Here is a 22996-nt window from a genome sequence, read left to right as displayed (position 1 = left end):
ACAGAGTTGCAAGCATAGAATAGAGTTCCCATTTCATCAACCTGATTTGTATAATTAGCCTTCTACACCATCTTTTTTCCATTGCAGTTTCTAGCTTCATAACCAAACCTATTGCAATTTGTGCATTTGGGTTTTCCTTCAAACCAGCATTTTCCATAGTGTAGTTTATCAATGTTTGCAAGTTGTTATGTTTGAATCATGAGTATTATTCTGCTTAGGAGCAAAGTTGGGCTTGTTATCCCACTTTTTCCCTTTGCTTTTCCAATTCTTCCTTGATTTTGGATTACCATATAACCCACTAGGCTTTGGAAATTTAGAACCAACATTTAGGCTAGCAAATGCCTTTTCAGCGGAGCTTTCAACATGCATATCTAGTCTTTGTTCATAACCCTTCAGAGAAGCTACAACTTCTGGATTTCAAGAGTTTTTATATCTTTGGAACGCTCAATCATAGCATAAATTGTATCATAGCTTCTGGGCAAAGTTATAAGCGATTTCTAGACAACTCTTTCCCTAGATAATTCTTCACCGAAGCCTCTCATTTGATTCATAATGTCAAACAGTTTAGTAAGGTATGCAGATAAAGATTCATCATCTCTCATCCTAATATACTCAAAATCTCTATGCAAACTTGCAATTTCACATTTCTAACCTGTTTGTCACCTCTGAACTCTTGCTGCAAGATATCCTAAGCTCCCTTTGAAGTTTCTTCGTTGGAAATCTTGGAAAAAAATTGATGAGTCACAGCTACTTGGATTAACCCAAGAACCTTAGCATCCTTCAATATAATTTCCCCAAAATTTGTTGGGGTTTCAGTAGCCACACCCTTCTCCTTCTTTTCATTGGCTACTACTACCACAACACTCTCTGTAGATGATCCTAGGATAGTAAACCCAGTTTCTACAAGCTCCCAAAGTCTATTAGACTTGAGAATTGTTTGCATTTTGATTCCCTAGAATTCATAGTTTTCACCATTGAAAATTGAAGTGTGAAGCTCAGAACTTGTTAATCCAGCCATATTAGACTTGGATCTCCGATTTTCACAGGTTTCCAAAACACAAATCTACAAGATGAGGCTCGATGAAAGCAATTCGCTAAAGAACACAAAAATCACATATTTACACCCAGATTAAAATGATAAACCTGACTCTGATACCATGTTAGTTTTTTATGGTCTGTGTGTGGGGTAATGAGGGTATCAGAGCAATTTTGTTCAAGCAAATAATTAATGAGATGATGATCTCTACTAGAAGAGCATGAAAGAATGGAGGTCAAGAAACTTGGAGTTGTAGCTCCTTGAATTCAATTCAGATGTAACTGAACTAATGCTTACAAAGAGAATGGAAATGGAGAGTGAGTTATAGCCGTTGGAGGCACACTCACTTATCCAACTCACACACACTCACATGCATAGCACATGCTCAACCATAAGTGAGTTGTTATGACTTGTGGCACACATCTAGCCTATTAGCTTTGTTTTAATCTCAGCCCTACATTACAAACTAAAAACGAACACTTCGAAATTGAAAGGAAATAAGAAACTTGGATCAAAAGCAGCTGCTGAAACTTAAGCACCAACACACTGAAGCATGAGACCAGCCTCGCCTCCTAGGCCTGAACCTCTCCTGACCGTCTCCGTCCTTGTTGCATTGCTGCCCACACCAGTCGCCGTTACCCCGCATCTGGATCCGTCACCATCCTACACCCGCGAAGAAAAGGAGCTTGTTGCTCCTGTTTGTACGCATAGAAGAAAACCAAAAAACAAAGAAGAACGTTTTTCAAAACAAAAAAAAAACTAAAAACAAAAAACAAAAAAAAAAACGAAGAAAAAACGGAAGGAAAAAAATTGGCCATTTTTAAGTCTTTGGGGCCCACGTATGCGCTATTGGGCTAGTTTTTGAAGCTTGTCGTTGCTCATCAACACGATGATCGTTTGAGTGCTTAGACTAATGACCATTCGAGTGACGTTATGCACCTGGTTATTAATTAGATCGTTTGGCCAAATCCGTTTGCTTGAATTGCTCATTTACTTGAATCGCTTGAATTGCTCATTTACTTGAATCGCTTGAATTGTTCATTCGAATTGCTCGCATGAATTGTTTGCTTCAATAGCTCTCTTGAATCACTTGTCTTGTGTGTCCACCTAACAGAGCTTGCCTTGTCGTGTCTGTCTAACGGAGCTTGCATCCACATCTACTTGTTGGCAAACTCATGGCGGTACGACGTGTACCGCCATGAGTTTGATGGAGTTGTTTGCAAAATTAGTTATTATTATACATGGTATTCTTGTGGGCTAAAGATATTAGAGTTTCTTGCCTGTTAAGGATTAGGATTTTGTTTTAATTTTCACTATATAATAGAGCTTATATTAGTTTATTTCAATAAGTTAGTCACAATATAATCTTACGAGTTACGTAGCCATCTCGGCAAACTTGTAGAACTCCTTCGTTTCAATTAATGAAATTTTATTCGTAGTTTATATTCGACCTATGGAGACAAATCCACTTTCAATCATGTATTCTTTTTCCTTTTTCAAAATAAAAAACTGATTGGACAAGTTGACAGAGAGATTTTGGCATTTGTGTGTTCAGGAGGACGGAGTTCCAGTACCGAAATAGAGGCGGAAAGTAAAGCAGTAGCATGTCTTTGCCTTGCCGATGCCACCAGTGTGAGCTGCAGTTAGAACATATCTATTCTCATTAATTAGTAATTAAGAGATAAAAAGAAAATCAGAGGGAAATTTCAAATTTTACTGATCGATCATCAATCTCGATGGATCGAGCTAATTACTTACAGTGACAATGACAGGACTCTCAAGTTTTGCAACAGGAAATAAACTACTGGGAAGGATGAATGAAGAGATCGAACTCAGAGCTAAAAAGCTACCACTTCATATGCTGTCAATCTTTATAGGGGAAGTCAGAGACGCTGAAGAACTATCAAATTTGACGGGTTTAGGTGTGAACCATGCAGCCCCTTGCATTGCCTTGTGTGAAGCTTGCACGGCATACAAAACTTAAGTGTCAGTAGAAAACCACTAGATCCAACCAGAAAAAGCAGAGCGTGCAGTGCCCAGAAGTTTTGTCCTTTTATTCCTTCTTCTTCCTTGTTCTGTTGTGTGGAGGAAACGAAGAATTTAATCTAAACTGCGGCCATGTGGATTCAAATTCATGTGCGTAAGAGGAGCGCCATCCCCTCTAACCAAGCAATATGTACTCTCCAAATACCTGACCATTTACCACAATGTGAGAACTCAGAAAAGACTTCATGACATAAGTTGGCGAATTTCAACCTTAACTTTCTTCTTCGTCGCACAATGTTCAAGTCTTCCCCCATTATAACAGCAGAAGACAAATCACGCCAAAAATCTTCCTGATTAACGAGCTCCAGCATGTCGTCTAGTCTAGTAACCTGAGCCTGCAGCTCCTGAGCAACTTGAAGGGCCATCATTCTTTGAAAGTAAAATTTAGCACAATCATCATGTTCCTGGAGCTCCAGCATATAGTCTAGGCCAGTAACCTAAGCTTGCAGCTCATCAGCAACTTGAAGGGCCATCATTCCTTGAATTTAAAATTTAGCAGATGTTCCTTGACACAGCCAAAGTTAAAGAGTTTATCTACTTGCCAAGTCCTTTCGGAAAATAGATGTTGCAATTCCTAAGGCCTCGGCGATTCCAACTCACAGTGGCTGAAAATTGCTTCAAACATTTAACACATCTTAAACAGCACAGCAGCTACACAGATTTGTAGCATGATAAAAAGAATCATCAATAAGTAGGGCTCTAACATAACTAGTTTCTTCGTTAAATCAAGTTTCCACCATGCTATCATATCCTTTGCGACTCATCATTGGCTTCACCTTCATTGTCTGCCTATACCTGCTCACTATACCGTCTTTTATTGTTTTACGCACATCATCATCAAGCAAATTGACTTCTCCAGCTGAATTTAGTGCATAACAAACTAATTTATACGTATACTCTCTAGGTATCGAGCCTCCATCAATCATCTCAACCAGAAAATCTCGGGCCTCTATGATCCTTCCAGCTTCACACAAGGCATGAATGATTGGAGTATACGAACTTGAAGTAGGCATTCCGTGTTTCAAATTTTGCATCTTCCATAGCATTTCAACAGCCTTATCAATCTCATTAACTGCAGCATAGTACCTAATAAACGAATCATAAGTCACCCGATTGGGGGTACAACCCCTTTTGTTCATATCTTCAAACAACTCCAACGACCTCTCAATCCGGTAAGTTTTGCAACAACCATTGATCAAAGAATTGTAAGTGACAACATCAGGAACAAAACCTCTGAAAAGCATATTCCGAAACATGTGGTTGGCTTCCCACAACCGCCTCCGGATGGCCTTCCTACAGCCCGTCTCTAAACCATACCTACAATAAGAACTAATCAAAATCGTATAAGTGAACACATCCGGCGGGCATCTAAACCCCGGCAACTCCATCTGGTCCAACAAAAACCGGGCCTTATTGAAATTCCCAACTCTGCAAAGAGCATAAATAATGGTGTTATAAGCATACACATCCGGCTTGCAATGAAACTGCTTCATTCTATAAAAAGCAGCCAATGCATCATTAACCAAGCCTTCCTCTCCTAGGACTTTTATCAAACAGGTAACGCTCTCTGTGGTAACAAGCCCGCCGCTCACCCTCTTCGACATATCTTTGAGAAAATCCCAAAGGGCTTTCAACCTATTCCCTCTGGCCAAAACAATCGCCATCTCCCTGCAAGTCCGTTCGTTGTGGGCAAACCTGCAACGGGTTTCGACCCAGTAGTAGAATTCGAGTGCTTTGTCCGACCCGAGCTGAACTTTGTCGAGATCTCTGTGGGCTGCCGGGCCGAGAACGAGCACGTTGTTGTGGAATTTGTAAGATTCTTGCCTGAGGTTGCGTTGCTTCAATGGAGCGCGGTGGCGGAACCCGGTTTGGCGGCCGACGGAGCGGGGGGACTGGAAGAAGAATCTGGGTATGGAGATTAGGACTTGGGAAACCGAGTCCGCAGTCCACGGCTGAGAGGCGGCGGCGGAGGCGGCGAGATTGGAATCGAAGGGCTGGTTTTTTAGCATGGCGGCGAGGACTTGGTTGACTATGGGTTTGAAAGGTTTTGAACTGTACATGTTTTGAAATTTTCTGTTGATCTTTTGCGTGGGAGATTGGTTGAGAATCAACGGTGGTGGGAAATGGTTTCTGGGTTAGATGGGATGAGGGTGTGATGGGATGCCATTGATGGAGTTGTTGCAGTTCCTGGGAGGGAGGAATGTGAAATATGAAGATCAAATATATGAGGAAAAATTAGTTGCGCTTTCGGTTGGTTGGGTTCAGGCGGTTGGGCTTGGCTCATCCAACATTCAAGGGAAAATTAAAGGTGTGACACTCGAATATTGTCGCAGTTTCTTGCTTACAAGTTCGAATTAAATTGTACGATGCATCGGTGTATGAAATACATTATGTTAGTTGATGACTCTGTATGCTTTAATTAAAAGTTTCAATTTAGCCCGTTTATAGTCGGTGGAAGGTCAAATTAAATCAATTTTATTTTGCAATGCATCACTTATGATCTAATTCCGTCATTTTGGTTTGTGTTGACATCTAAAACCTCAGCACGCACGATCTTGTAGCTGGCTTTTCGACACACCTCAAGCAGTGCTCAAGCCGCCCTCAAGCAATACTCAAGCTTCCCTCCTTCAGGTTATTGACAACATACAACTGTTTCCATCCTTTCTTTAGAGCCATATGAAGTGTCAAAGATCCATCTCTAGCTCTGTTATTATTCCATGCTGCTATCTGCACCGGCCATTTTCCTCCAAATGGATCTCTAAGAGCCACGACGGATTTGTCAGAAAGGCCAGATGATTCATGAACTGACGGAGGAATAGTCTGTCATAAACACTTAACAGATTCAGAAAGTACACCAAAAGAAAAACTACATTACGCTCACCAATGTTTGGTTATAAGGATTGCAAGTTTGCAACCATCTAAAGCAGATCAAGAAACTTTTTTTATTTTAAGGAAGAACTTAATTGTGCACTAAGAGCCTAATCCGGTTGGGGTTCAATATTTAGTCTGAAATCCTAATTCTACAAGCCTTTTACTTGTTAGTCCAGGTTCGATTCGAGCATTAACTGCACTGCTACTTAAAACTTTGTTCAGATTAATTGATAAAATTCAACGTAGACAAGCTCAATGTGCCTAAAAATAATAAGAAAAATTCAAAACCACAAACCACTCATAAATCAAATAACTTGAAGAGAGAGAAAGAGAGGAGAGAGAGACATCCAAGCTTGTTTGCAAGCTAGGCATCAGAATCTTATCCTAAATTTCCTTCTAGATAGTCTTCCGATTTGATGAAGATTATTAGTTTTCCTACAAAGACACTCAAGATCCCTATAAATACACATGTGCCATAGTATTTATCAGGACGGATATCTATCTAGTTTGTTTTTAATGGATATGGCTCACTAATTCGATAATTGTCAGTATTTTTAATGGATATAGTTTGTTTTCATGTGTGAAATCCCGTCCCCAAATTTCACCATTTAATCACAGTATTTCATAATTCCGACCCGTTTATATTTGCGGCTTAGAATTTTATCGATAAGTAAAAGAACGAAAAAATGCCCCTATTGGCCTAAACAGAATTTTAAGAGGACATACTTGACCCTTTTGTGTTTCACCACATTTCTTGGCATATTTCGATAGTACACATCAATACGAACATGTGGTGAAAGCATCATGAAATTCTAAGCTATATCGAAGATTACAAGCATTGGAATGCCGAGGGTATTTTGGTAATTTGTCATTATTTAGTCACATGTGGTTTTATTTTTTGGTTTTGTTTGGTGTGCCGGTGGGGCCCACCTCCAATACTTCTGAAAACATATATCTTTTCTCTTTGTTTCTCTGTTCACGCTTTCAATCTCTCTCGACTTAGCTTATTTTGATGCCCCGAATACATTTTTGGCATCCGTTTAGTGAAATTCCATTGTGTTAACCTAGTTCTCTAGTTTGCCACCACTTAATTTCGCAATTGAAGGAAAGCCAACCATCGGATCGACATGAAATTTTAGTACGTTGTTCTTGAATCATAATGTGACCCTTAGAAAGTTACGGAACGGAAATCTGGTGGGCGGATCTTCCGGATTAAATTACGTAGTGTTGTCGACCCTATTGTTGACCATTGATCGACGGTTGACTTTTGATCAACATGTTTCGAATCCATCTAGAATGTCCTAGAGGATGTGTACGACCTAAGATTATGTGTTTTATCACTAGATATTTGACGATGAGAATTGTACTTTGTTTTTAGCGACGATTGTACTTGGCACCTCAATATATTGTTCTAGGTGCTGTAGCGCGGACTCCAGGTGAGTGACTTTAATAAATGTGATATGGTGGTTACCCATGAAACCCCCATGCTAGTATACTTAATTAGTAGATATGGCATGGTTTTATAAATGTGTTTTCTACTAAATATTACTTTTATATTAAGCCATTGACCTACTTTTATGAAATGTGATTTGACTTGCATATTCGAAATGTTTATGAAATGTGGTTTGAAATGTTTATGAAACGAGAGGGCTAGTAGAGGATGGGGAGTTGTTGCATCGAACCTTGTACCATTTCTTGTTTCATTGAACTGTTTTGAGTTACGTTCCTTGGATTTTGCTCAATTCCGTTAAGTGGTTCGGACCTAGGTTCCGTTGAGTGGTCTAGTTCCCTACCCTGTATGGATTCTTTTGAGTGGTCTGTAATCCCTCCTACTTTGCAATACCGTTGAGTAGTCTGGAATCATATCCTTTTTAGCTCCGTTGAGTGGTCCAAAACCTATTTTTCGTTAGATTTCGTTGAGTTGTCCAAAATTGCATCCCTTGTCTTTGTTGTTGCGTTGATCCCATGGATTCGGTATAGAATATGAAAGCTTAGAAGAGATAGGCTTTGGCTGAACTGAGTCAATCTAACCCTAGTTTTTAATGCATTTATGAAACATAGATTTGATAACCTTTATGGTTTGATTTTGAAAGGCTGATGGATGTCTGGGTGACTCCTTCAAGGTTTTTAGTGGATTGTTTATGATTTTATGAATGTTGTTTATAAACTGTGATTGATGGACTAGTTTTTTATTATCACGTACGTCGGATTATTGACACACCCCGACCGAGATCAGGGAATGTTGGCTGTCACGTGGAAGTGACGTAGCCATGTGCACAGTGCGGAAGCTAAGAAATAATAATAAAAGTACGAATAAATAAAAAAACCAAGCTATACACCAAGTAAAACATACACGTGCAAGCGTAAGTGTGAAAAACAATATTCAGAGCACGGAAGACCTAGTGCAGTCCGGAAGAAACAAACACTAAATAAATACACCCAAAGGTGGTCCTACACTGGTGATAATCTGTCAGATATGCCGTGAATCCCTCGAGAGTCACCAACAGAGCTATCCAAACTAGAACCTGGAGGGGCGCAAAACAGAATGTGAGTGGGCAAAAACAAAGCTTTTCAAAATCATTTCAATATCAAAAGTACTAACCCCTCGCCGTAAAACCTGTATAGTTTCCCAGAAAATAGAATATGCACATAGATATATAATATGCTCAGAAATAAGCCATGTCGAATGCCTTAAACGAAATGCAAGTACTCAGGTAATGTCAAATCAATGCCATGAAATTTGTCAGCCGGAGTCACCTAACGTGACCTGTACAGCTGAATCTAGAGCTCAATCCACAACTCACTAACTATACCTGCACACAAGTCGAAACCACCTAAAGCGGTCTGTACGACAGGACTGGGTGTAAAATAAATATGCTCAAGTGCTACAATCACGTGAAGACTGGGCGAATAGTCGTGGGTCACCTACGAGTCGAAACCACCTAAAGTGGCCTGTACGACAGGACTGTGCACCTAACTTGGATCCAAGATGAGCGTGTGGTGTGGGAGGTGAACATCACGTGAAGGACTGTGCCCTACTCTGGGCTGGAGCACTAACACCGGGGGTGCAGGTTATGAGCTCTCTATGCATCACAAATCACTACTAAACATAAACATAAACCATAACTTACAGGGCACTTACCTATGCATCCGCAGCACCAAACATATATATATATGCAACTAATAATGCATAATTAAACGAGCAAACATAATGCATGGCATATAAAACATATAGACGCTTCATTTCACTTTCTGGGAAAAACACAAGTATATAGGTATATATGGAAAACCAAAAGCCCACTCACTGGTATGTAGAAGGGTCATAACCCCCTTGTCTTGAGTGACCGCACTCGTCCTCGGGATAGGTCTCACCTATATGTGAAACAATAAAAACGTTAATTTAAAGCATATAACCCAAACTAGGTAATAACTTCTCATACAATGCTCAAATGTGGGTGTATGAATACACCAACGTGATCTACTCAACCTCATGAACATCCCCATATTTTTAAAATAATTTTCTGACACCGCACGCACCCCCACGCGCCAGCTAAGGCACGGCCACACGCGCCGCCCACTCGCAGGCACGTGCCTGGCACATTGACGGCGTCAGTTAACGCCGTCAGGAATATTTCGTTAACTCTGACAGATTCCGCTAAAGTTAACCTAACGCCATTAGGAATATTCCGTCTAAACGGACGAAATATTCCGTCATCTTCTCCAGCCAACCTCCGGTGTCGTCGCCGTCGTCGGAAAATCGGGAAATTTTCCAAACTTCACATCTCACTCGTTTTTCACCCAAATTTCACGAAATTGGTACCAAAATGAAGCTTACAACTAGAGGAACAAATCCTTACCACTTTCAAGCACTAAAACCAACGAGATCTTGCTGGAAAAACTCCACAAAATCCGGCCAAACCTGCAACTCACGATCCCGACGTCCAAAACCTTCAAACGAACCACCTCGAGCTTCCTAAGGACCTCACCAAGCTTCCTGCAAGCTTGAAATTCCCAAAAATACATGAATTTACGTGTGCATGAATAGTACCCCGAAATGAACCTCTCGGGTTTGACATGAAAACGAAGGTTCACTTACCTGAAATGGGTATGGTTGAACTCCTAAGAACCTCACGAGCACAAAGGTACCATTTTCTTCCACGATCCGTAATGTTTTCGAGCCCTTTGGTTCTTGTCCGTACAAGGAAGAAAGGAAAGGGGGAGAGAGAGAGAGAGAGACAAGGATACGGGATAGAGAGGGTAAACATGAGAGGGTGATGAGAATGATGATGGATGTGTGGCTGAGATGCAGCCAACCAAATACTCAAAGCAACCACATAAACAACAATTATCCATTAGGGGCAAAACCGTTATTTCACCTCTACGGTATGAAAAATCTGAGACGAGCTGTCACATTATTGTCACTCTACGAGCTTCGCAGCTTATCCGAGTTGTTGATTTGCCCGATGCACAATTCCCACAGCGCAAGGGCGATTATGCAGGTGACAGAATTTAGTTGATACGAGGAGCCCTTGGGGTAACAGACAGAGGTCAGAAAGCTTGGAGTGTTAGGTTGCTCGTATATCCTTCATTGTATTTCGTTTGGACTTTCTTTTTGAGAGCCTATGAGCGTGTAGCTTTGTTGTATTTGTGACAGAGAACCCACCACTTGTATTTAAGAATTTCAGTATCAGTTCCCTTGTGTATAATGTTTGTATTCCTCGCACCCCCTACAGCTGACAGTTGCGTGTTGATCCTGGACATATGTCGGGATCAAGGCGTGACATCATGTGTTATCAAACAGAGTGTATTTTCACTACCGGATGTTTCTAGTCTGCCACAGCATAAATTGTTGTGTAAAGGATGGAATGTGCTTTTGCAGTTTGACACTGTTGGCATCATAGCTAATGCACATGGGCAGCCAGTTGGTGGTAGCTTGGTGTTCCATAATAACCTGGATTCTATTAGGGAGATATCTTCATATATGGGTTTTGCAAAGGATATTCAAAAGATCACTTTTGGTGGTGGAGGGGTAGGAGGGCATTGCATTGTTGTAGATAAGGAAGATGGAAGTGGAAAACTTGTCGTTGTTACAACCGCCGCCAAGGTTGTTTGCTATCGAAAATTAAAGATTTATTGAGAAAAAAGAACTTCAAGGAAGCCATCTTCTTGGTGGAGGATCTTGAGTGCGAGGGCGAATTATCAAAGGATGCTCTCATTTGATCATCACAAGTGGGGTTTCCCTTGCTTTTTGACTTACATTTTGAGGAAGCAGTGAATCACTTTTTGCAGTCTAAGACAATGCAGCCTTCTAAAATATTTTCATTTCAAAAGGAGAGATCCAAATCGATTGTCACTACTGGTTCCTAGAAATCGCTACTGAGATTTGCTTCCTCCCCTTACACCTTTGGAAGATGTTGTAAAGATGGGTTGATGGCAATTCAAAGAGTAATCTTTCTTAGAAAAGCAGGTGTAGAAACTGTGGTAGATAAAGCATTTCTCCTGAATCCACCAAATATGGATAATTTGTTGGAGTATGCCATCAACTCAATTACTAGGTATTTGGAGCTTTCTCGTGAGAAAGAGTTGAATCCATCAGTCAAGGGAGGGAGTTGACACCCTATTACTAGGTATTTGGAGCTTTCTCATGAGAACAAGTTGAAGTTCTGCTCCTTCTTCTTCCTTCCACCCCCATTTCTGTATATCGGTTAAGGTTGAATAAGGACTAAGATTTGGATCTTATCATGGTTGGAGCTTGTACGGCGAGTTGGTACTTTTTTTTTTTGTTTGGAAACTGGAAGGTTCATTACCAGGGCAAAAATGCCAAACGTACAATAAAAACCTACAGTGAAGCAAGCAAATGATTAGGTAGAATTGAGGCCAAGCAGTGTAGGGAGGTACAAGAAGAAAGACGCTGCAACAATGCTAAGGGGTCGCCCCCGACACTGCTGTTACAAAGCTTAAGGAGGACAAGGAGAGTTCATACTTTGCAGACTCAATCCCTCTGTGATAATTGACTCACTCTGACTTGGAACTATGACAATGGATATACATCTCTCTCCTAAGTGAAAGGAACGGGCCCTAGCAATTACAACATGTAATTTTGCCTAGAGTCCAGTGTAATTTCCCACAATTGCTTACTTCAAGAAATTGACTAATATTTATTCAACAGTTGTACGTAACCATATTAAAACAAGATGTTTGATAAAATATCTCAAAAAGACTCGAGTAAAATACAAAGCTAAAAATTTGCCAATGTGGCATTCGAGTTCGATGGTCCCTAGGTTGCGAGGTTATTGGACTTTTTGATAGGAGCATATTTTTGCGACTTTGTTATCTTATTTCTTTGCATTTATTTAGTTAATTTTCATTTATTATAGTGATTTAAGTTAATTTTGTATTATTGTAGGTCCAATTGGTAAAGATGACAATAAATGGCTAAATGGAGCAATTTGGAGCAGTTTTGGATTTGGATTGGATAGCATGCATGTGGAGCAGTGGGGTTGGACGTTTTTGGTGTTTAACATGTGCTAAATATGTGCTAAAATCTGGAGGAATCAAATTTGGAAGCTTGGAAGACAAGGAAAGACATAATCTTATCCAACCTTATCCAAACTTATCTTATCTAAACTTATCTTATCTTATCCAAACATTATTCCACTTTATCCAACATTATCTCATATTATCTCCAGCTGCAAAATGAGTCCTTATCCTATTCTAAATACTTCCCATCTGATTATAGGAGTCATAATCCATTCAAACGTCCTAATCCTTTTTCTCCTTGGTTTCTGCTGAACCCTACCTTATATATATGTATTTATACCGCAGCAATTAAGGGGGAGAAAAATTGGTGTCACATGTTCTATTCCAAATTGGTGCCGCAACCTGCAAGAGCCAAAGGGAGAGATTGTGCCATAACCTACCATTCAACCATTGGAGTTTTCAAAGTTCTTTCTATCCTTGTTTAGTTTTAATGTTTACTTTAGATTGTTTTTCAGTTATGTTGAACATGCGTAACTAAATTTCTTTTTAGCTAGAGGAGAATCCGAAGCCATGAACATATGTTTTATATGAATTGATTACATCCAGTTATTGTTTCATAAAACACGAATGCGATTTACTTATCTACTTTATAGATAACTTATTCTTGTATGTTTATTAAGGATGCATACTTAGTTTGCATACAGGGGTTTGATGCTAGAATATAAGGGAATTTCACCTAATCGTTATGAACTTATATTTATAAGTAGTAAAAGTCACTAGTCATGATTGAGTTAAGTAAATTCTTGGCATGAGTATCATGTTTTTCATAGTTACGAATGTTTTGTCAATACTTATGATTTTCACAGAATTTAATGACCTTTGATATGTGTCTCTATCATGCTTTTCATAGTTAGGGAACTTGAGAAGGATAATTTGGTTGCGTCGCTGAGTCCAATTCAATGAACTTAGGAAAGTCTGAGAATTAATTAGTGCATTCACAATTAATTTGGGATATTGTCATTCATGGTTTATAGAAAGAATAACGAGAAATCGATTTATGTGCATATGTTTCATGTGCATATGTTGCATTCAATTTAATTGCTGCTATTTACTTTTGTTTCTTAAAATTCGTCAAAAAGCCCCCTCAATTCTTCTTTTGTGTTAGTCTAGCTTAGTTTTCAGTTTTTAAGTTTAATTTGTGTTGATTAGAATCCCTCCTAATCCCCGGCCTAGAACGATCCCTACTTGCTCATACTACAATCATCTAAAATTATAAGGTTTAATTTGTGTGCTAGTTTTTACCACATCACTTTTCCGAAGACGAGCCTTATACTTTCGACATGTTGCAATAAAGCTCATCATCAGAAATTCCTTGACGAGCATATGTTTAGTTCAAGTAATGAGTTGTTTTTCCTCTCTAATTGTGTGTTATTATTTACTAAATTTGCCTTATATAGATCATGCTTATGACGTAGGTTTTGCCTCACTCATTTATAAGCATTTTTATTAAGGAAAACTAATGAAAAGGGTTTGAAAACTTTGAGTTTTAACGATAATAACAAAATAAAGGGTAAATTGAATAGTACCATAATCGATTTTTTAATGTAAAAATGTGATTTTTTGTTAAAGTAAATAGTACCCGAAGTTTTTCTTTGAAGTTCCCTCTTTCTTAATGGCAGAATGCTATTAAATCCAAAAGCAAAAGTTATCTTTACAAACAAAGCCAACTTAGTGTCTCCATCGATTTCTTTCACACCCAACATCTTTTGCACAGATTGTGGGAATTTTCTTGAAAATATTTAAAAAAAATTTAGTACAATAATATATTTTACAGTAAGGGGAAGAGAAATTTGGCAAAGTCATACAATTAACAACTTAATTTGGCATCGAATTCATTATTCACAAGATTCAAACCTAAAACCTCTCACTTATAAATGAAGAAGAATATTATCAAACCATAATACTGAATGACTTAAATTATTCGCAAAACATCTTTCATCTTTATCTATTTATTTGTAAAAAAAATTATAAAATTATAAAGAAAAGTCCTCCCTCGCATATTCCAATCCACACAACTACATCCAAGATCCAGTATCAACAAAACCTGTGATCTTTGCCTCTAATAAGAAAAAAAAAATTATTTAATATTACGATTTAATGGCATTTTTCTTCACTTATAAGTGAGATCTTAAGTTCAACAAAATATTTGTCATTAACATACTGAATTACCGATATACATAATAAAATAGCGCTATTTGTTTTTTTCTTACTTATTTAAAAAAAAGAGATAACTGATGACAAATCACGATTATCTAACTCTTCCAATCCCAGTCTATGAGAATTTTATCATACTTCATGACCACAATCAAACATACTCACTAGAAATAGCGCTATTTATTACATTAATAGTGATATTTGAGAACATTTGGAAAGAAAAATAAAAGTTCAAAGTACTCTTCTTAGTCTTGTATGACCAGAGAGCTAAAGCTACCCAACAGCCAAATACCCACCTTGCCCTGGATATTACATATCCCATTTATAGCCCATTCAAAAGAGTCCGAACCCGGCCCATTCAGCGTCACTAACGGGTCGCGGGGAAGACCTGTTAGACGAGTAAGACGACGTCGACGCGGGTGAGTAACGGAACGGCGAGAGCAGCGTTTTCCGAGACGACACAGACCACCGCGCCAGTGTCTCAAGGTCCAAAGTGTAATCGGGTTCGGACTCGGGTACAGGCACCGTCCTAGCACCACCGCTCCCCCTTTTGCTCTTGCTGCTCGGTTTCCCCCTCAGAAGAGGAGACATAAAGCAACCGGCCGACGAAATGGCTTCTGATCGTCTTGAAAGGAAGTTATTGGGTTGCTCAAACCGCCAGCGCTCGGACCGGGTTCGAGAAGCTGAAGGGGAGCGGAAGGAGCGGGTCCGAGTGTGGGGCTCCGGCGGAGGCAGAAAGATTGACCCAGATGGCGGGGGTTTGAGCTGAAGGTGTTTGTGAGAATGCGACCGTGACGGCGGCGGCGTCTGTGGCGGTAATTGTTTTTGTTGTTGGTATTGGATTTTGGGGACGCCGGGTTTAATTTCCCACTGAAATGGGATTGCTCCTGGTTTAGTGAAAGAATGGTCATCGTAATCATCTACTGCCATTTTTTTGAATTTTCTATGATAAATTTCTGCAACCGAGAGGAATATATAGAGGAGGGAGTGCGGGGAATTGAAGAAAATTGAAGGTTGGTCCCGCCGGGATCAGAGGCATTAAGTTGGGTAGGTGGGCCATCCTAAGGAGGGTCCAATCCAATCACGTACTTGACTTTAAATGAATTCTTTCACAACGACACGTGATATTATTAATTGGATAATAATTGTGTATTATAGAGAATGCACATATCTCACTTCTTACCAATATCGAGTTTTTAGTGAATAAATTTTATAACTAGAATTATACAAGTCTTTAATATGTATTTGAATATCATTCATAAATAAAAAAATAAATGAAAAATCATTAATATAAAATTACTTAATTATCCAAATATATCAAATAAATTGAGAATTCTAATTATAGAACCCAAGAAAATTGGAAAAATGCCAAAAGGATAATTCAATCGTGCTCTGACTTTTTTGCTTGTTGATGTGGAGTTGAGAAAATCGCCACCACGCAATTGAATGAGTCACTATAACATGTGCTTCCATTTTCAGGCGCATTTGGAGGGAAATTAAAACACTATCGACTCTCATAAAACCACATCGAGTTCCGTTTCCGTGATCACTTCATCACTTTTAAATTTGATATCTCAAGTGGAGAAATATAGATGTATTTTTTTTTAATATTTTTATTATCAACCTTCCTTTGATGTCAATTAAATGAACACTAATAGGAGTGCGCATTCATTTGTCATCTGGTAACTAAGAAAACATTTATGATGAATGTTAATGAGACCAAACTTTTAAATTAAATTTGTTAAACCGTTTGATGTGGTCATTTACAATTGAATTATTACTTAAGTATTGATTAACATGCTCATTTTCTATTAGTGACACATCATATGGTTTACAAGTTTGGTTTGATCTACCTAGCATTACTCTTAAAATTTTGTAACTTAAGTTTGATTTGGTATTGCTGAAATTATTTTAAAAATAGCTTTTTAAAAAAGCTAGGGCTAAAATTGTGTTTGGTAAATAAATAAATAAATTGTCAAAATCATGGATCTCAAAAAACATAAACAGTTCTACCCCTACTTCTAAAAACAACACTTAAAGTGAGTATTTGATTTTGAACCCGGCTTCTCTGCCCTCCCAATTCCCATACACTCTCATCCCCTCTTATTTTGTGCGGTCACGGTTAAACCACGTCGATATTTTATATTGATTTATTTTATAGAGATAATAAAACAAAAGGCAATAATGATATAAAATGTTAACGTGGCTTAACCATGACTGCACAAATAGGAGAAGATATGAGTGTAATTGAGAAGGCAGAGAAGCCAGGTCCTTTGATTTCAACCTTCCCTATTCTTTCTTGTATTTATTAAAGAAGATACTTCACGGGCAAATAGCTGAGGATAGAATTTATTGACGCATGGTTGGTTGTGACACTTTGGGACACGGGTTCACAGTTAGCCATGGAAGAAAGTTGCCTACGTTTCCATGATATTCATTCTCGTGACTCTTTTACGTAAATTTTAGCTCCTTCACGGATTTTTGTCCTGAATAATATTTGGATCTGCTCGAAACACAATCATATGGAATTATTATTCCACTCAAACTATAACATTACGCGACTCTTTTAAGTAAATTTTAGCTCCTTCACGGATTTTTGTCCTGAATAATATTTGGATCGGCTCGAAACACCATCATATGGAATTATTATTCCACTCAAACTATAACATTACGCGACCGTGTTCTAGTACGTGAAAATCTCTCCTTTTGCCCCGCAATCTCGGTCCAATTTCCCGGACAAAAGATGGTGTACATTTCCAATAAGGGTGACCGGCCGTTTCATTGTCCAAACGTGAAAGGACTCAAATCATGTTTCTTCTAGAAATCATAATCATTACCCCTTAATCATGTTTTCCACCTAATGCTCTGCTAATTCCAATTAATTAGCTATGGCGTGTTAAGCCGAAAATAACTATCAGCAAGTGGTTGGTCTATTTCACAACATAACAATTTTTTCGGAATTTAAGCATCTTGGTTCTACCAGATCTAGCCGCATACGGATCAATCTGCATTTGGGTTCTGAAACTAACCCGAAAACTAGCTCAGCATTCCTAAGAGAAATCTTCCTGCATGTTACAAACAGCTCGCATCATACTGCTGGCCACGTCAAGCAGCTGCAAGTACTCGTCAGCCCCATCCACAAGACACTGCATCATAAATAGGAGCTCAATTAAAATTTTGCACAAGATAGGCCTGCCTTAATTTATTAAGATACTGATTAATCGAACTTAATAAGCTAAATTAAAACTTTGCACAACATATGACATGCCTATGAAAGGTAGTTAACCTGTCTTACCTTATCTGCTTCGCCCAATTTCTTGCATATTCTAGCCTTCTGTTCATCTAATATGTCATCTGCCTGAACCACCACCTCAAATAACTAGAAGCAATCTTGTATTACTTTTGCTGTATTTCATATGGATGACGACAATCATATTGAACTAATAGGTGATTCGATTAAAAGGGTGAAACTAAAACCTGTGAAAGCATTTGAGAGACTGGATATCCCTCTGCAATTACATTGTTGACTTCCTTGTTTGCCAAGTCAAAGTTATCACCCCTGCATGCAGAGAAGAATGCCTCGACAACTTCCTCCGGGACTACCTGAAGAACGCAATTATTGGACATCAGGATGGAGCAGGGATTTGATGTAAACAAAAACCCCTTGGGATGCCAAACACATTCAACCTTAAGAGGGGCCATTTCATTTTAATGCTCAATGCTAGAATCAAACACAAATTTCCCGACATAGGATTCCACTGTACCTAAGTCCCCAATTTCGTGAGACTAACAGTGGGAAATGACAGACGTCAGAAGAACATAAACGACCCGCTACAATATAGTTCTTCAGTTGCTCAAGTTATAAGTTATAATAAATAACTTCAAGCATCTTGTGCTCAATCTCAAAGCAAACCTATGTTCTCATTTGTTGCAACTACATATAGTTGTATGCTATAACTATATAACATTAACGTTACTGCCTAACATGCATAAAAATAAAGAAACAAGTTTCTATATCATCATCAAATTTAACTGTCTTGTTACTTACCCCAGACACACTAATCAGCTCCTTTGAAGAAATAGAAGATCCAAATAAGCGAGCAGCTGACTGCAATATTTCGAAAGTACAACTTAAAATTCAACAATGAGAGACTTAGCAGGATCTAATGTTAATGCCTTACCAATGTGGACAAGTCCGTTAGTAACAAGGAAAAAAAAAGGAAAAAAATTTGAAGCACGAAACTTCTGTAAAGGTCTAATTTAGATGAACGCAGAAATGGGAGAAAAATCTCAAAGTAGTTGGATATATTAAGTTTAACTAACACTGGGCTAACCAAGAGCATTTCATATAACTACAACATTTTAACAAACAACAAAAATACCAAAGCATTTTACTTGCACTAGGGATAATGTGATCACTGATCAGTTCAACAATATTCCTCAATATCATCATTCCCGGACACCCAAAAGTTGGGTGCTAAACTTTCAAGATGCTTAAAGCCAAAGAATTTCCAACACAATTTCAATTAACATCATGCTTCACAAAAACACATCATCAATTAAGCAGCCAAAAATGTATAAACTACTGAAGTACAGCCTTAATAGATACTGATGGTGGTTATCTAACAAGTCTTTCGGAAGAAAATAGATGAACAAGAAAAGAGTCAATTTTTCTTGACTAACCCCCAATTACCTGCAAGTATGTAATAGCCCGACGAAGATCACCTTGTGAGATAGAGCTTAGTGTTGACAGGGCCTACAATGTAGATCAACACTTTGTATGAGGATGTCAAAACCCCAAAACTGATTCAAAGATTCCATTTTCAACAAACCACAATATGCAGTACACTACTTCAGCTATGATGTACACACCTCTGGATCCAGGTTAAGGCCTTCTTCTTGGCAAATATGCAATACGCGGGTGATCATGATATCTTCTGAAAGTGGCTTAAACCTGAACTTTGCACATCTCGAAGCAAGTGGCTCTATGATCCTACAAAAACAACAAACTCATTGATCATCAAGTGCAAAGCCTGCCCTTGATTCATGTATATTACAATTTAATGACAGAACCTAAAGACATTTTAAATTAACTGTTATTATTTGAAACCTTCCTTTCACTGCATTTCAGTGACATTTCCTACATAGACATTATTATACACGAACAGTTCCTAAAGAAGGTATTTTAAAAAACAATTGTGTTCCCTCAGACATCTCAGGATACTCTTACAATGCAAGAGTGAAAATGATCAAGGTTTCTAAACCCCTCCAAACAAAACCAAGTTTCAACTGTATTTTATCAAACCCGCCCCAAAATAAAATAAAGGAAGAAACTGGGTTACCAAAAGTTTAAGTGAACCAAACATATAAAAAGGAATTGCATATTGCCTAATTAAACAAATAAAAAAGTACGGAAGGTGCACCTGCTGATATAATTGCATATAAAAAAGAATCGGGTGACTTTGGAGTGAGTTTCCATTGTACGTCTTAGGGCATTCTGCATAGCAGAGAGTAAGTGAGAGGGCATTCCTAGTACTTTTTAGGCAATGAAGAGATAACAAACGTGCCTGAGCATCTTCTGTCATTGAATCTGCCTCGTCAAGGATTATGATCTTAAATGGTGGACACGGGTAACCCCTGCAGCATTGAGGAAAGGGAATACATACCCATAAACAATGGAAACGGAGAATATATGAGTAAAATTGAAAATAAGAGTTCTCGGATATGAGAATATACCCTGGACGTTGATTACGACCCACAGCAACAGCAGCAAAATCTTTGATCTTTGTCCGAACAACATTGATCCCACGATCATCACTTGCATTGAGCTCCAGCACTCTAGACTTGTAGAGTTCAGGTCTGCAAAAAGATTGTGATTAAAACAGTGAAAATTTTATAGCAATGCGTATAATGAATAAAACCCGATGCAAAAGAATTTGAATTCAGAGTAAAATGTGATAGATAGTGCTCAGTCGTATGCTGAAACACCCCAAATAACATCATTCAATTTAACTACCCGAAAATAATAAGAAACCATAAAGCCATGTCTAGAGTCATCATGGTCCCTCCTAGTACCATCTAAATCTAGTCAGCCCGAAAGAATTTCAGAATCACTCAACCCATTTGAAGACTTTCGAGAATCATGGCATCAAAATACAATGCAATTTGGGAAAACAAGTTTTAAAGAGCTGAGAGCACATAAATACACAATCTTTGGAATTTCAGATAAATAATAAAGTGGGCAGGAGGCAAACCCGAAAAGCTGGTGAGCGATGGCGAGAGCGGTGGTGGTTTTTCCGGTACCCGGCGGACCATAGAAGAGCATGTGAGGACACTGCAAACAAAACAAAAAACCCCAAGTCACAGAACTAAACAGATGAAGAAATAGGAGTAAGTGCATTAGGGTTTTGAAAATTGAAGCTTCACGGATGTTACATTTGATGTCTCGAGGGTATTGGTGAGGACTCGGACCACCTCGTCCTGCTGCGCCACATCTTTCACTTGCCTCGGCCGACTGACAAATTACATAACATTCAAAATTGAAATCAACAAAATTAAGCCCTAAATTGGAATGTAATTGCAGAGAGAGAGAGAGAGAGAGGAATTGTACTATTTTTCGACCCATGGTTGAGAGCTCTGAACCAGTGGCGCCATGGATGTCTTGTTTTTCAGAAAGGCAGTCCCGCGTCAATACTCAGTAGGGCTTTTGCTTTTCCCGCTTTGGGGACGGAAGAGGAACAGCAAACGATACTGTTTTAAGGTCCAATTAAACCAATTTAATTAGGTCTAGATCCTCTCCGGATCTTTCTATGGGGAGCCTGCTGACCACATCATCGTGGCCGTTAATTCAAAGTGGACGCAAATCGTGCGGCTATTAAGTTTTTTAATTTATTTCACAAACAGAAAGGAGCTGCCTAGAACATATTCAAATGAGATGTCAAAATTCTAGCTGGAATATCACTGTGCATATTTGGCATAAAAAATCTTTTCAATAGAAGTGTTATTTGCTAATTGAATTTGAAGCATTTGTGATTAGAGTCAAATTTATTTTTAATTAATTTTAATGTTGGATTCCTTATTCCACTAATAATTCAACCAATAAAAATTAAGAAAACTAATGAAAATAGATTTAAAACTTTGCATTTTAACCAAAAATCATCTAATAACTTTATTTAATTATAAAGACAAGAGAAAAAAAAAAAAAAAAAAAAAAAACCTTACTATACTTGCGTGAGGGACTAGCGAGTGGTCTAAGCCCAATGTTTTCTTTGGTGGAAACAAACAACCATTGCAACTTCTCGCTTTTTTTAATAGAAGTGGATCCTCTCCAGATTCACTTTGTTTCCTAATCATTCATCATATATCGTGCAGTCAGTTTTTCTCAGGTACTATTTATGTTTAATTTAAAATAAAAAAGTTAAATCATTTATAATCACACGATACAGATGAATGATTAATATATGAAGATCCCTAGGATTCCCACAATTTGAATTTGGATGGGATCCAAATTCTTTTTTAATTATCACTTGCATTTCTCTTGAATTATCAACTATTATTAAGAGATTTTTTTTTTTCTTTTCTTTGTTGCTTAGAATAAAAAAAAGACTTAGAATAAGAAAAAGACTTCAAATTGAATTACATTCTTTAGTTTTATTTTTGTGATATTGTTTTCCAATAATAGCCAAGATGACAAGAGATTTTTCAATGTGCTCGGAACTCGGTACACCACGTGTCTCTATACAAATGGTGAGATTCTTGTGTTAAAAAATTAATAACATAAAAAATAAAATTTTCCCCCCACTTACGGGTATAAGGAAAAATTTCTCTAAGATGACATCCAAGCTCAAGAAATTTGATGGAGAGCTGCATTTAATTATTGTAGATATGTAAAAAAATGTGAGGGGATTTTAATTTGGCAATTGAAAATAGTTTTTTTTAATATAATTACTGAAAACGTAATCTTCTCAAGGTTTTGATTGAAAATATCACTTTTGGGCTCATCATTTCCGGCGCAATGGGTAGTTTTACATGACCAAACATGGCCTAAGTTTCAAACCTTATGAAATTGAACCAAGAATGAGATACTATTTATAAAACTTGACCAATAAATAGACACTATTTATGAAATTAAACCAATAAATAGACACTATTTATGAAACTAGACCAATAAGTGGCCACTATTTATGAAACGAAGCCAAGAATTTGGCACTATTTCTAAGACTAAACCAATAGGTGAAAATTATTTATGAAACATGGTCAAGAACTAGACACTCTTTATGAAAGTGAACCAATAACTAGGCAATATTTACGAAACTAGACTAAGAAAGAGACAATATTTATTAAACTGTA

General features: G+C 38.0%; 3 protein-coding genes across 4 annotated transcripts; all 3 read right to left on the bottom strand.

Moving 5' to 3' along the window:
- Nucleotides 1-2459: 2459 nt before the first annotated feature.
- LOC103935884 (pentatricopeptide repeat-containing protein At1g77405) lies at nucleotides 2460-5471 on the bottom strand. Of its 2 annotated transcripts, XR_007254909.1 has the most exons (2): nucleotides 2795-5471; nucleotides 2460-2673 (listed from the first exon to the last, which is right to left on the bottom strand). XR_007254909.1 is itself a non-coding variant. In XM_009345700.3 (1 exon), exon 1 carries the CDS (start codon nucleotides 5140-5142, stop codon nucleotides 3808-3810), a length of 1335 nt encoding a protein of 444 aa, XP_009343975.1. In that variant the 5' UTR covers nucleotides 5143-5471; the 3' UTR covers nucleotides 2730-3807. The 2 variants fall into 2 exon arrangements, 1 of the variants encoding a protein (XP_009343975.1); XM_009345700.3 differs by lacking the exon at nucleotides 2460-2673 and having other exon boundaries at nucleotides 2730-5471.
- A 9334-nt stretch (nucleotides 5472-14805) lies between these two features.
- LOC103935886 lies at nucleotides 14806-15634 on the bottom strand. Its single transcript, XM_009345701.3, has one exon. The coding sequence runs from the start codon at nucleotides 15575-15577 to the stop codon at nucleotides 14981-14983; it is 597 nt and encodes a 198-aa protein (XP_009343976.1). The 5' UTR covers nucleotides 15578-15634; the 3' UTR covers nucleotides 14806-14980.
- A 1762-nt stretch (nucleotides 15635-17396) lies between these two features.
- LOC103935887 (replication factor C subunit 2) lies at nucleotides 17397-21407 on the bottom strand. Its single transcript, XM_009345702.3, has 12 exons — nucleotides 21258-21407; nucleotides 21083-21161; nucleotides 20902-20981; nucleotides 20384-20506; nucleotides 20215-20284; nucleotides 20071-20144; nucleotides 19520-19640; nucleotides 19341-19403; nucleotides 18696-18755; nucleotides 18125-18250; nucleotides 17943-18026; nucleotides 17397-17793 (listed from the first exon to the last, which is right to left on the bottom strand). Exons 1-12 carry the CDS (start codon nucleotides 21299-21301, stop codon nucleotides 17698-17700), a joined length of 1020 nt encoding a protein of 339 aa, XP_009343977.1. The 5' UTR covers nucleotides 21302-21407; the 3' UTR covers nucleotides 17397-17697.
- Nucleotides 21408-22996: the final 1589 nt, after the last annotated feature.

The sequence above is a fragment of a genome, unplaced genomic scaffold (assembly GCF_019419815.1).
Source record: "Pyrus x bretschneideri cultivar Hongxiangsu unplaced genomic scaffold, Pyrus_bretschneideri_v1 Contig78, whole genome shotgun sequence".
Classification (NCBI taxonomy): domain Eukaryota; kingdom Viridiplantae; phylum Streptophyta; class Magnoliopsida; order Rosales; family Rosaceae; genus Pyrus; species Pyrus x bretschneideri.
Note: the sequence above shows the minus strand (reverse complement) of the source record. Positions and strands in the feature narration are given on the sequence as shown.